Below are 13332 nucleotides of genomic sequence, written 5' to 3'. Positions count from 1 at the left end.
GAAGGTTAAAAAAAAAAAAAAAAAGTACAAACATATGCATTAATATGGAAGCTTGTTAAAACCTGACTTAGGGGGTACCTGGGTGGCTCAGTCAGTACCAAAAGCGTCTGCCTTTGGCTCAGGTCATGATCCCAAGGTCCTGGGATCCAGTCCTGTATCAGGCTCCCTACTAAGCAGGGAGTCTGCTTCTCCCTCTCCCCCTCCACCCTGCTTGTGCTCTCTCTCTAATAAATATTAAAAAAAAAAAAAAGTTAGGGAGGTAATTATTACTTATAGTTTTATATACTCTCAATTGAGATAGGGCTTGTTAGTGGCAGTCACTTTTAAGGTTCGAAGCTTTTAATATATATAATATGAAGGATACAAGATGGGATTGTAAGAATTGTGATAAAATGTGATAACATTAAACAAATTAAAAAGATTTAATGTAAAATAATACAATGCAATAAATTGTGTTACTCATAAGTAGTGTATTTTTATTTCAAAATATTGTGTCCATAAGTGATGTGGTTCACAAAGAATCATGTCTAAGGCTAGGAAAAACCTTTTTCTCAGTTCTGTCAGTATTTCTTTTTGACGTATTCATCAACTCTCGAGTACTCAAAAAAGTCACTTAACGAATATCTGAAAACACATGATGCATGAAGATATAAGTTTTCAGTAAAATGGTTATTGCAGGCCCCACCCCCTGGCTCCTCTATGTCCATCTATCTATTGGATTCAGTTTCTTCTATCATGGGTAGAATATAACTTTTTTAAGATAAAATATTCTCAGGAAATATTTAAGTCCACTGAATAAAAATTTTTAAAAGATAAATCTGTTAAAATTGTATAAGTAATGCTAAAATGCTATGCAAATGGAAAGGATGTAACAGTGAATGGAAAAATGTGATTACTGAGAAACCAGTAAAATGACAGCACAATTGAACAGAAGAGCCTATACCATTAACTATTTTTGATCTGTATCAAATAAAAAACACCCTCCAATTGACTAAGTCAATATGATGACCCACAGTTTCTGGCATCTTCCTCTTAGACAGGAGTTGTTTTAAAAATTAAAATCACCATCTTCTGTCTACCTAGAACTTACATCTGATTCCTACCCTTGTCCGGGATATATTTTCTGAGAACTCTTTAATGATCTACTCTTGCATTCAGTGAGTAAATATAAAATAGTACAGAGGAAAGTGGGCAATTAAAATTTAATTTATTCTAATGCCTCCCAGTGTTGATTTTCATTTAAAAATAGAAGTTATTTTGCTGAAATAAATCAAATTAAGGCAGCATTTTGGATTAGGTTTTTGAATGCTATAGAGAGAATTTTATTCAACAGCTTTCACTATCATTAAATCTGAGAGTATTTATCTTCATTAATCTCAAATTTTCATATAAAAAATAGTAAAATGCAACTCTTCATGCAGCAGCAAAGATTTACAACCCTAGTTTCACTTCAAAATCACATGGAAAGCTCCACAGCCCATTCTCCACATACTAAATTGTTTCAGAGAGCGTTGATATATATGTTTAAATCTCCACTGGTCTAGGGAATGCTGATTGAAGCTAGGGAGATGTTTGGGTAGGTATATTTGTTAATATTATTATAGCATAAGAACTTATTCTTCAAAATGTGGAACAACAGCCTAGACATTTCCTGGGAATTTGTTAAAAATGCAAAATCTTGGGCCCCACCCCAGATCTACTGAATTAGCATAACCCGCATTTTAAGATCTCCAAGTGTTTGGAATGAACTTTGAAGCACTGTTCTAGAATCTGCCCCTCCTTTGGAAGACACCATTCTACTTAGTTCCTGGAGATAATCAGACTGAGATTTATGTGAAACAGAGATAAAAAACATAATACCAATTTATTAATTTCTATTATTAAATTGTGAGGTACAGTTGTTCTATGGATTGGAATATTCAGCTGTTCTCTCAAAGTCATCAGGTTATATGAACAACCAAAATCATCATCAGTTGAAAAGTCTGCTCTAATTAGAACCAGAAAAGTTACCAACTGAGATGTGCATTTTTCACTGTGGGAACAGTGTTGCCCCATGGGAAATACCTGAAACCTTTTGGCTACAGCACCTCGGTCTTAACTCCGTGTCCAAGAACTTGGAACAATACACTGGAAAAGCTCCCTTTAAGGACAGAACTTTTAGGGGCTCTCTACACTTTTGTTCTGTAATAGCTATTTACTTACTTTGCAGAACTAATCCCACCCTGCATACTTCTGAAGGGGAGCAGACTATGCCTCTTTGGCATAAGGATTTTTTTGAGCTGATTATTTTAAGAAACAGCAGACACAGGAGAAGCTTTGGAAACAGAATAGAAATTAGTCTTTTGTAAGAGACATTTACATTTATAAAAGAAATCTCCATTTGTGTCTCCCTCCCTGTACCAGGATGAGAAGGTTGACTCTAAATCATAGGAAACTTTTATTAATGGAGAAGGCACTGACTCCAAATTGGATTTAAATCTGCCTAACAAAGCTTAACCTTGATTATAGTTCTTTTCCTGGTAACCTCCCATAACTGAGCTCCCTCCAACATCTTTCTTTTGTCTTTGGCTAAAGATGGTATTTGAGGTTTGCCTTGGGCCACCTCAAGGAATTATTCAGTTTCACTGGCTATCTCCCATGTGTATATGAGGTATTCATGTTAATAAACTTTTTTTTTCTTGATAATCTTTTATTACAAGGCATCTCAGCCAAGAACTCAGAAGGAGAGAGGGAAATTATTTTTCTTCCCCCCCCCCAACTTCTTTCTTTAGATGCCTTAACACTTTTAAGGCTAATGCTTCTGAACTTTGCTGACCTAAGGATATTTTTGTATCTTTCAAAAAGAATGAATAAAGACACTCTGTGGTGGTTTATCTCTGTAAAGGATAATTTTATTTCCCACATTTACCAATTGGTGAAGAAGATTTGCTCAAGCTTCTGGGTACTAGCTAAATGTTTCAGTACTAAATTAACATATGCAAAGGAAGAAAAATAATTTTCCTTCTATCCTTCTGAGCTCTTATCTGAGACCCCTGTAATAAAAGACAGATTCACAAAAGAAAAACAAACAGAAGTTTATTGACATACATACATGAGACATACCCAGGGAAAAGTGAGTAATTCTCTGAGGTGGGCTTAAAATTCAGGCTTAAATAGCACCTTAATAGGAAAAGGAGAGCAGGATATAGGCCTTTTAGGAGAGTGAATGATTGTTAGGAAAGAGGAATGGGCCCTTAGAAGAATAGATGGGAAGGGTGATAGTTTATGACAGTCTCTCTAGGTGTGCTGTGGACTTCTAGAGACAAGAATCAATCTTCTAGGTTGATGAAATTCCCAGGGAGGGGATCTGTGACAACTGAGTTCCTTTTGGAGGATCCGTCTTTAGGCAGATAAGTGGAGTTCAGAGAAAGCCTTTCCCTGCATTTGCTCTTTTCCAAGTGACTGCAGCTCAAAATAATCAATAGGCCAAAGTGGCATATTCTGCTACTCTTCACATAGGTTCTTTCAGGCACTTAAGTAATCTTTGCAATTGGGACTTTGATGTCAATCATCCCACTTTTAAAAAATAATGTTCCAAATAAGCATAAATGAAATTCTGTATTTCTCATCTCAAGAATTTAGTGAGAATAACAGATTCCTATCGCATTGGACCACACTAATATCATCTGGTAATCTTTCAAAAGTAGACCTCATCATGAATGAATTGCATCAGAATTGCTGAGGCTAAGTCCTGGGTCTTAATTTTTTTTTTTTAAATATCTCCCAGGGTACTCTGATGTCCAGCAAGATGAAGAACATTGCCCAGAGCCTGGCTAAAAATTAATTTCTAAAATGAGTATGTAACTCAGTAGGTCATTCCCTTAGCCCCAATCTACTAAATTGTTAAAATCTCCTCTGGAATTCTCCTGGTCAAATCATAGGCTACAAAAGAAAACTGGAGGGCGCCTGGGTGGCTCAGTCGTTAAGCGTCTGCCTTCGGCTCAGGTCATGATCCCAGGGTCCTGGGATCGAGTCCCACATCGGGCTCCCTGCTCGGCAGGAAGCCTGCTTCTCCCTCTCCCACTCCCCTGCTTGTGTTCCTGCTCTCTCTGTCAAATAAATAAATAAAATCTTAAAAATATATATATAATAAAAAAAAGAAAACTAGACATCTTAATTTTTTTAAGAATTTATAATTAAATTAGTTCAACAGCATTGCAAGATAAATTCAGATATTTAAAATTAAATTTAAACAATAATCCAACTCGTGTAACTAGCAACATTATTTATCAACCTCACTTCCTTCAAATATTTAGGTGTGTGGAACTGAAAGCAGAATCTGTATTTGCGATAATAGATTTTAAATATTTAATTCTCCTTTCCTAATTCTACATAACTATCATTATTAAATATTTCACTAAATGTATATATGTGATTTGCTGAAAATGATATATGATTTAATAATATTTCCTTACCTTTTAATTATTTGGAGTTATTCCCAGATATACCACATGAAATCAAAGAGCAACCATTGGACAATGTTGATATATAATTGATTTTCTATTTTACCTAAAGTTATTAAAATAGCGTGTTATATAAAAACTTAAATTCTTTTCAAAATTTTCATCTGTACAAAGTGATCTTAGTGTATTCTTTTCTCAGGTCTGGGACATTGTAAGACATTCTATTATGTATATTACCAGTGATCAAAAGCTAAAAATATCTCCAAGGATAACTGATACAAACACTCTCACTCTCTCTCTCTATATATATACATATATATATACTTTTTATTTTGCCAGGGGTATGGTGGCTATATTGCATCAATGATATTAAAATCAGATGAAAAGCTTTTTAAATGTGGATCAGTGATTGCACCCATCACAGACTTGAAGTTGTACGGTAAGTACTTCCTACAGATCGACTTAATATAATGTATTGATTTGTAAAAAAGAAAATCCCAATGCAGAAGAGCTCAATTGAGCTCATTTATCATGTGTTATCAGAGAGGTTTTCAGCTGTTTATCACCTTCCTGATTCAATCAGTTTTACTGGAGCATGACAATTAAATGTGAAATGTAGAAATTAAATAATGAAATATGCTAGTCAAATGGTTTCTAGTTTATTCTTAAATTTCTGCTTTCTTGGGTCCCAGCCTCAGCCTTTTCTGAAAGATACCTTGGTATGCCATCTCGGGAAGAAAGCACTTACCAGGTAACAAATTTAAAATAATGAAGAAAGAAGAGTATATTTGTTCTAAAAATTCAGTCAAATTGCAAATACAGGTAGACCTATATATACATAGATATTTGTGCTTTCCTTTATAGGCATCCAGTGTGCTACATAATATTCATGGCTTAAAAGAAGAAAATATATTAATAATTCATGGGACTGCTGACAGTAAGTATTGTATTTGCTGCTGCTGTTTGATGGGGTCTGACCTTGAACAAAGGGGTACATCTAAGAACTTGCTTCCAAGGGGCCCTGTAAACTTTTTGAAGAAGATAGCAGAGGATAGTGGCACAAAGAATCCAATGTATAATAGGAAGTTAGAAGAAGGATGTCGGGACCAAGAGGAAAGAAGCTGTGAGCCTCGATGGCAACGCCATCCAACAAAACTTTCTGGGATGACGGAAATGTTCCATATTTACGCTGTAGAACACTGTAGCCACCAGCCACATACGGCTCTTGAGTACTTGAAATGTGTTTAATATGATCAGGAACTGAATTTTAAATTGTTTATTTCTAATTAATTAAAATTTTAATACCCACATATGGCTAGTGACTACCACTGTGGGGTGTTATTCAGCACACTTCAAATCGAAAGTAACTTTGAAAACAACAGGACAGCAAAAAGATGCCAGCACAGAGAAAATTCTGATAGGATCACTCACAGTTAAAACAAAAACCTTTTAAAATGCTTGTTTATGTCACTTCCCTTTTTTTCATCACTTTAAACATTGGAGATGGATGTGATTGATATTACTAGTAATAAATATAATTTTATATTCACTTTGAAGTGTTTAGGGGTCAAAGAATATATATACATATATATTTATGTGATACTTTACAACAGAGGACCGAGTATTTATAGCCCCATTCACAGATGAGAAAAATCAATTTCAAGGGAGTCAAAGCCTTGAATCAGTATTTCCTAATATCTGAACTTGTTTTTGTTGGTCCATCCTGTCCTGCCTCAGTAGTTTTACCCCATTTCACAGAGAATATCACTAAAAAGGTCTTAATAGCAAAGATGGTATCAGCTCTTTAACTTAACTTTACAGCATGCCAGGTCATTATTAGAGTTTAGATCAGTACTTACGTACACACACACACATATAGGGTGTAGATATGTATATATGTTAATATACAGTGTATGTATATACAGAGTGTATGTGTGTGAATAAATAGGTAAATGGGAGAGAAGAGACAAAAATCCCCCTTAGGTAGAATTTCCAAATTTATGTAGATACACACCCTCAAGGAGGCAAAGCTTAACTTTCTTCTTCCCCTTTCAGAATGGGTTGCACTTAGTGATTTGCTTCTAAAGAGTACTGTATGGAAGGGGCGCCCGGGTGGCTCAGTCGTTAAGCGTCTGCCTTCGGCTCAGGTCATGATCCCAGGGTCCTGGGATCGAGCCCCGCATCCGGCTCCCTGCTCCGAGGGAAGCCTGCTTCTCCCTCTCCCACTCCTCCTGCTTGTGTTCCCTCTCTCACTGTGTCTCTCTCTGTCAAATAAATAAAATCTTTAAAAAAAGAAAAAAAAAAAGTACTGTATGGAAAAGGGAAGAAAGAATAACTTTACAACGGAGAAACTTAATACCATCTCAGCCAGGTGATCAAGGTTAACATCAACAGTAACAAGTCATGTTGATGGTATGCACCCTTGATATCACTTTATGAGAATGGCATTCTCTCTATATGGTCTTGTCCCAAAAACCCTTAACCTCAGTCTACCCATGAAAAAAACATCAGACAAACCCAGATGAGGAACATTCTAACCCATACTGCTCAGAATTGTCAAGGTCATCAAAAACAAGTCTGAAAATTTCTCGTAGATCATAAGAGATTAAGGTGTCATGATATCTAAATGTTTCTTCTTTGTAACAAATGGACCATAATAATGTGAGTTGTGAACAATAGGGGGAACTGGGTAAGTCATCTACATGAACTCTCTCTACTGTCTTTGCAACTTTTTTGAAAATCTACAACTACTACAAAATTTTAAAAAATAGAACTTAGATGATGCCATACCTGTGTTGGATGAAACATTATGTAAAAGAGAATAAACATTTTGATGGACATTAGAATCTTGTTCTAGGTATTAAGATCTTAGTAGTAACAAAAAATAGAAACTAAGTACTGAGTATATTTCAGAAAATGTGCCAAAAGCTTTTAATGTTATACTACCTGTTTTCACAAAAATATTGGGCAGCAGGGCTATTACCTTGTTTAACTGATTGGGAAAATAAATATTATGGAATTTATATAACTTGCCAAAAATCATACAACCACTAATTCAAAGAAAGGGGGTTGGAATCTGGCATGAAGGCTCTTTTTCATTGTGCTCTGAAGCTTCAACTGTGAGAATAAATTATATTTGAGGTTAAAGTATTCACATCTGGCCATTACCCTAGAATATATTAGTGCTATTCAAATTTCTCTGTCAATATGTTGCAGCTATTAAGGTAAATCATGTTCTTCCTACCTCACTTAGGCACGGATCTGGTTCTTCACCCACTGATAATATGCAAGCAGAGGTTCAGCACTGGTCACTTCAAAGGAAAAGCGCAAACACATGCACACACATACACACACCTCATATGGGTCTGGCAGATTATAGGTGCTCAATGACTTTATAATACTACCATTATTAATATCATCATCAAAAACAACCAGCAAATTAGTTCACTAAGACAATTATACCTTTAATGTTCCTGTTTTAGGAAGTAGACAAACGACAAATATCAACAGGCTTCATACCAGAAACTAAACAGAAAAAAAAATCCAACTAGGGGCGCCTGGGTAGCTCAGTCATTAAGTGCGTCTGCCTTTGGCTCAGGTCATGATCCCAGGGTCCTGGGATCGAGCCCCGCATCGGGCTCCCCGCTCGGCCGAGAGCCTGCTTCTCCCTCTCCCACTCCCCGTGCTTGTGTTCCTTCTCTCATGTTGTCTCTCTCTGTCATAAAAAATCTTAAAAAAAAAAAACCAACTATACTTTTGTACATTTATCTTTTCAGTTCCATCCATGAAGAGAAATTCTGGAGTCCCTTTCAATTTTTTTTTTTTTTAATAACAAATGAGCAATATAAGGGGTCATTTTACCTTAGTCATTGCCCCAACTTATCAGCATTTCTCATAACTTACATTTACTCAGCAATTTGCAAATTTATTTAGAAGTAACATGGTAATACTCCCATGGAGTACAATAGGAAGATGTTGAAAGGATCTTGGGTAGATTTTAAAAAAGATTTAAATGATCTTTGCAATCTTTTATTGTCTGCTATGTGGTAGGATTAACTAGTGTCACAGCTAGTCTGACAAAGACACTTAAAAAAAGGTTGGCTTAAAAGTTATTTACAGGGGCCTGGGTGGCTCAGCCAGTTAAGCGCCTGACTTCAGCTCAGGTCATGATCCTGGGGTTCTGGGATCGAGCCCAGTGTGGGCGTCTGCTTCTCCTTCTGCCCCTCCCCTTGCTCGTGCTTGTTCTTTTCTCTAATAAATAAAATCTTAAAAAAAACAAAGTTATTTACAGAAATTTGAAGATGCACAAAGTATAGGAATAAATAGCCAGGCAACATATGAGCAAAGTGCTGTACAAAGAGATTTGAGTGATTCATCCAAGACTTCGTAGCTACTTAGGGCAGTTCTATTCAACCCTGGTCTACTGTGCTGCATACTTCAGAGTTTTGGACCTCAGGTTCAGGCAGAGTGGGAAGCTAGAAGGAAACAGAAGAAACCAGTATGATCCACATTAAATACTGAGCCCTTCAATAACAAGATGTAGACTAATTTCTCAACATGGTGTAGTTTTTTTTCTCATTTAAAATAAAACAGAATGTCAGTATCTAATGGAGACTGAGCCCCAGTAATGCTCAGAAGGGAACAGAAAGATGGTTTGCTATATTACTATGCAGATAGGCATTCACTGCATTAAAATTGTTATAATTGTATAACATATGTGAACAACCAGAAATAACAGATGATAAAATAAACTTAAATACTATCCTGTGCAATCAGCAGAGCCTTAGAAGTAGCTTCTGTTTCAGTACTTTTTTTTATAAACCTTAAAGTTTTACCAGCATTGTATCTTACTGATTTTCAAGTGACTGCCAGGTATCAGTCTTTTATTTTTTATTTTTTTAAAGATTTTATTTACTTGAGAGAGAGAGTGAGTGAGAGTGAGTGAGTGAGAGAGAGAGAGAGAGAGAGAGAGAGCATGAGTGGGAGAAGGGGCAGAGGGAGAGGGAGAAGCAGACTCCTGACTGAGCAGGGAGCCCGATGTGGGGTTTGATCCCAGGACCCCAGGATCATGATCTGAGCTGAAGGCAGATGCTTAACTGACTGAGCCACCCAGGTGCCCCATGCCAGGTATCAGTCTTTTAAATGTGCAATGTATGTAAAGTATAATACTTAATTTCTTGAAAAAAAAAATGATCTAGAAAGTTCTAATTCTAATAAATGCATTTCCATCAAATAATAGAATTTAATTTCTTACAGCAAAAGTCCATTTCCAGCATTCAGCAGAATTAATCAAACACCTAATAAAAGCTGGAGTGAATTATACTATGCAGGTAAGTCACTTTACTTTTTCATAAGGCTGTTTTCCCACCTTGGTTTTTCAGTTGTGAGATACAGAACACAGCTTCTGTGCTACTCCATCCCCCTTGCTATTATTTTTTAACTGTGATTTTTAGGTACCAAAGATTGTGAGTTTTTTTCCTAATTATGCTGAGAAGCTCATGCTTTATGTGAATTGCAAAAACTTTCAAGAATGTCTTTTTCTTCTCAGACTTTTATTTCTATCACTAATAATGAATTGTTTTTAAAAGGGCCATGTTCCATTTCCCTCTAGTCCCTTCATTTTTCCCTCACTTTCTATCACCTTTATCATAAAAGGTAGGGAAAAGAGTGGTTTGAAGCGATATTGAGAAAAAAGAAGAGAAGAAAACATTTACATCTGTGCATTCAACCACATGTAGTGAATAGTACCAAAGATTTACTTTATAATGGTCATTATGGTAGGTGGGTAAGACAGACTTTACACCTTTGAGGACTTTCAGTCTGAGGGAGGAGTCACAGAAGGGAGAAAAAAAAAGCAGTTTTAATTTCTCAGCATTTGAAAGAACCAAAAGTAGTTCAACATATCTATAAGCACAGGTACCAGAGTTAGAATGATGAATGAAGAAGATGCAGAAATAAACAGATAATAGATCATGCCACAAACAATGTGAAGGAGTAGGGGGCTTTATTTAGATCATTGAGGGAGGTGTTCACTTTGGCAGCACATATACTAAAACTGAAACGAAACAGAGAAGATTAGCACAGCCCCCACGCAAGGATGACACACATATTTGTGAAGTATTCCATATTTTTTGTATGGAAATATGTTCCATATTTTTGTATCAATTACAGTGTTGTACATCTGAAAATAATGTAACACTGTATGTTAACTGGAATTAAAATAAAAAGTTTGAAAAAGAATTTAAAAAAAGAAAAAATAAAAGTGATGTCATCTTAATAGTAAAAAATAAAAATTAAAAAAATTAAAGAAATAAAAACTTTATACCCAGGAATTGACAAATATCTGTCTTTGTAATTTTAGAAAAAAATACTTATGTCATTTATATTAGAGGGGACACTGTCAAATTAAAACTTATACCAGACAAGGTTAAACAGACAAGGCAGGCTTTATTTAAGTCTATTGCAAGAGGGGAGAGAAACTAAACTCTGTTGAAACCTAGGGCTGGGGAGTTTACAGTAACTGGGGCGGAGGGAATCATAGGCCATCTGAGTTGGGTAGTTCACCTTACCAAATGGAAAAGTAAACTTCCTGTTCCTGACAGGAGGTAGTTTTATAATGTGGAGCAAGTGTTCTACCTTCCCACAGGGAGGCCTGCTCTCCCCTTCAATATTTACATTTCAGAGAGATGGTTTTTAGGTCCTTGACAAAGACATTTCCTAAATTGTAGAACCGGCAAGACTGGAAGAAGATTTACATACAAAGGGGCAGAGAATTTACAATCGCAAGTTTTCTAAAATAGCTCTAAGAAAAGAAAGGTCAAGGCCTTAGAGTCAGGAAGAAATGGGTCTCAAATTTAGTCAAATTAAGGGGAATGTTAATGCTGCCCTGGTCAACAGGAACATAGAAAGCTCTACTTTTTCCAACCTAGTTCTAATTTAAATACATAAAAAGCTGTAGTTTGTCTCAATTATTGATTATTATAGGATTATAATTAAAAAAGAGAGAAAAGTTTAGCACAAAAAACCCAGAGTTAAATTAGGTTAGATTTTGGTCAGATATTACTTTCCAAAGTTCCCTTGCCACTGGGGCTAAAGGAATGAATTTTGAGGGACAGTATCTGTTTTGGTAACTTTCAATCTCTTTCCCCCTCAATATGTTAGGTCTACCCAGATGAAGGCCATAATGTATCTGAGAAGAGCAAGTATCATCTCTACAACACAATCCTCAGATTCTTCAGTGATTGTTTAAAGGAAGAAATCCCTGTGTTACCACAGGAACCAGAAGAAGATGAATAATGGACCCTATTTATATAGAACTGAAGGGGATCTTGAGGCTCAATGAAACCTAACCAAGAGACTGTAATATTGTACATGCTCCAGAATTTCAAGGGCAGCTTAAGGAGATGACACTGGAACAGCACACTCAGAGCCAATGAACTAGAATCTGAATACAGACGTCCTAGTCTACTGTGTTGCCAAGGGCGCAGAACCTGTTTCTTTGTGTAAGGAAGGTCAAAGGGTTGGTTTCCTGGGAGAAATTAGTTTTGCATTAAAGTAGGAGTAGTGCATGTTTTCTTCTGTTATCCCCCAATTTGTTCTGTAACTAGTTGCTCTCATTTTAATTTCAGTGGCCACCATCATCTTTGCATATGATGCATACTTATCAGTACCACATCCCTGATCTTTGATGGCTGAGCTGCAACCTAACACCTTACTGTATCTTTACAATAAGTGCAATTCCTTGTCTATTATTATGCTTAAGAAAATATTCAGTTAATAAAAAACAGTATTTTATGTAATTTCTGTTTATAAAAAGACATTATTAAATGGGTCAAAGGTCATGTAGAAATATGGATTTCAGCACCTTCCAAAGTTCAGCCAGTTATCAGTAGATACAGTATCTTTAAATCAACACACGAGTGTGTCTCAGAATATATAGACACAGGTGTGCATATACAGTCAATAAATCTATCTTTACATGTTATTCATGCTACAAAGGATAAACTTCTGATGAATTAGAAGAGATGCTCTTTTACAGGCTATAATGGATGCTTTGTTTAATGAGCCAAAAATGATGAAACATTTTTTCCAATTCAGATTCTAGCTATTGCTTTCCTATAAATGTTTGGGTTATGTTTGGTATTGTTTTTAGTGGTTAATAGTTTTCTAGTTGCAATTTAATTTTTTGAATATGATACCTTGTCACATGTAAATTAGATACTTAAATATTAAATTATAGTTTCTGATAAAGAAATTTTGTTAACAATGCAATGCCACTGAGTGCTATTTTGCTCTTTTGGTGGAGAAGGCTTTTTTTAAAACACTTGGTCATTTTACTTCTCTCTCTCAATGCAGAATCAATTCTCATTTTCATTGTAAAAGCAAAGAGCTGGATTATTTCATTTGCCAGTTCCTATTTAGTGTTCTGTGCCTGCTCACTTCATCTGTTACTGTTTAATTTAAATCCTTCTGGTGAGAATTAGAAATGAAATATTTTTTATTCATTGGCCAAAAAAGTTCACAAACAGCAGTGTTTGCTATTTAATTTGAGTTGAAGGCACAAATGCATTAATTCTTGTGCTGTATTGACTTGCAGTAGTAAGTAAATGAGAGTGTAAAATAAACTTGACTGTATGAAGTCAAATTTAAGTCATGAGAATATTAAATTTGGTGACTAAAATCACTTTGGTGACTTAAGGGATCTGTCGGAAGATGTCTGAAAGTCTGTAATCGAGCTTAGAAGTTTAGATAAACCTAGGCAGTGTACTGTTTTTGTGGTTTCTCTCAAATTCCTCAGGACAGGCTGGATTCTCATGACATCAAGACACCAGGAGGAAACTCAAAAATGTCACAAAACTGCTCAGTAACTCTCCCATTTTCTTGAAGGATC

At 35.7% G+C, this 13332-nt stretch overlaps 1 protein-coding gene and 1 non-coding gene across 5 annotated transcripts in view; both read left to right on the top strand.

The window, feature by feature from the left end:
* The window catches only part of DPP10 (dipeptidyl peptidase like 10), a 1380361-nt gene extending 1367935 nt beyond the window's left edge, over positions 1-12426 (top strand). For all 4 annotated transcript variants that reach the window (XM_078070688.1, XM_078070689.1, XM_078070687.1 and 1 more), the window contains 5 exons: positions 4782-4881; positions 5135-5193; positions 5307-5379; positions 9699-9772; positions 11604-12426. In XM_078070688.1, coding sequence (XP_077926814.1) covers positions 4782-4881; positions 5135-5193; positions 5307-5379; positions 9699-9772; positions 11604-11738 — 441 coding nt within the window. In that variant the 3' untranslated portion in view covers positions 11739-12426. The remainder of the gene's footprint in view (positions 1-4781; positions 4882-5134; positions 5194-5306; positions 5380-9698; positions 9773-11603) is intronic.
* LOC118533478 (U6 spliceosomal RNA) lies at positions 10468-10574 on the top strand. The gene has a single exon (XR_004916250.1). It is a non-coding gene; the product is annotated as a U6 spliceosomal RNA (small nuclear RNA).
* Positions 12427-13332: the final 906 nt, after the last annotated feature.

This window comes from Halichoerus grypus, chromosome 4 (assembly GCF_964656455.1).
Source record: "Halichoerus grypus chromosome 4, mHalGry1.hap1.1, whole genome shotgun sequence".
Classification (NCBI taxonomy): Eukaryota; Metazoa; Chordata; class Mammalia; order Carnivora; family Phocidae; genus Halichoerus; species Halichoerus grypus.
The sequence above is the reverse complement of the archived record's forward strand: the minus strand, read 5'-3'. Positions and strand labels throughout refer to the sequence as shown.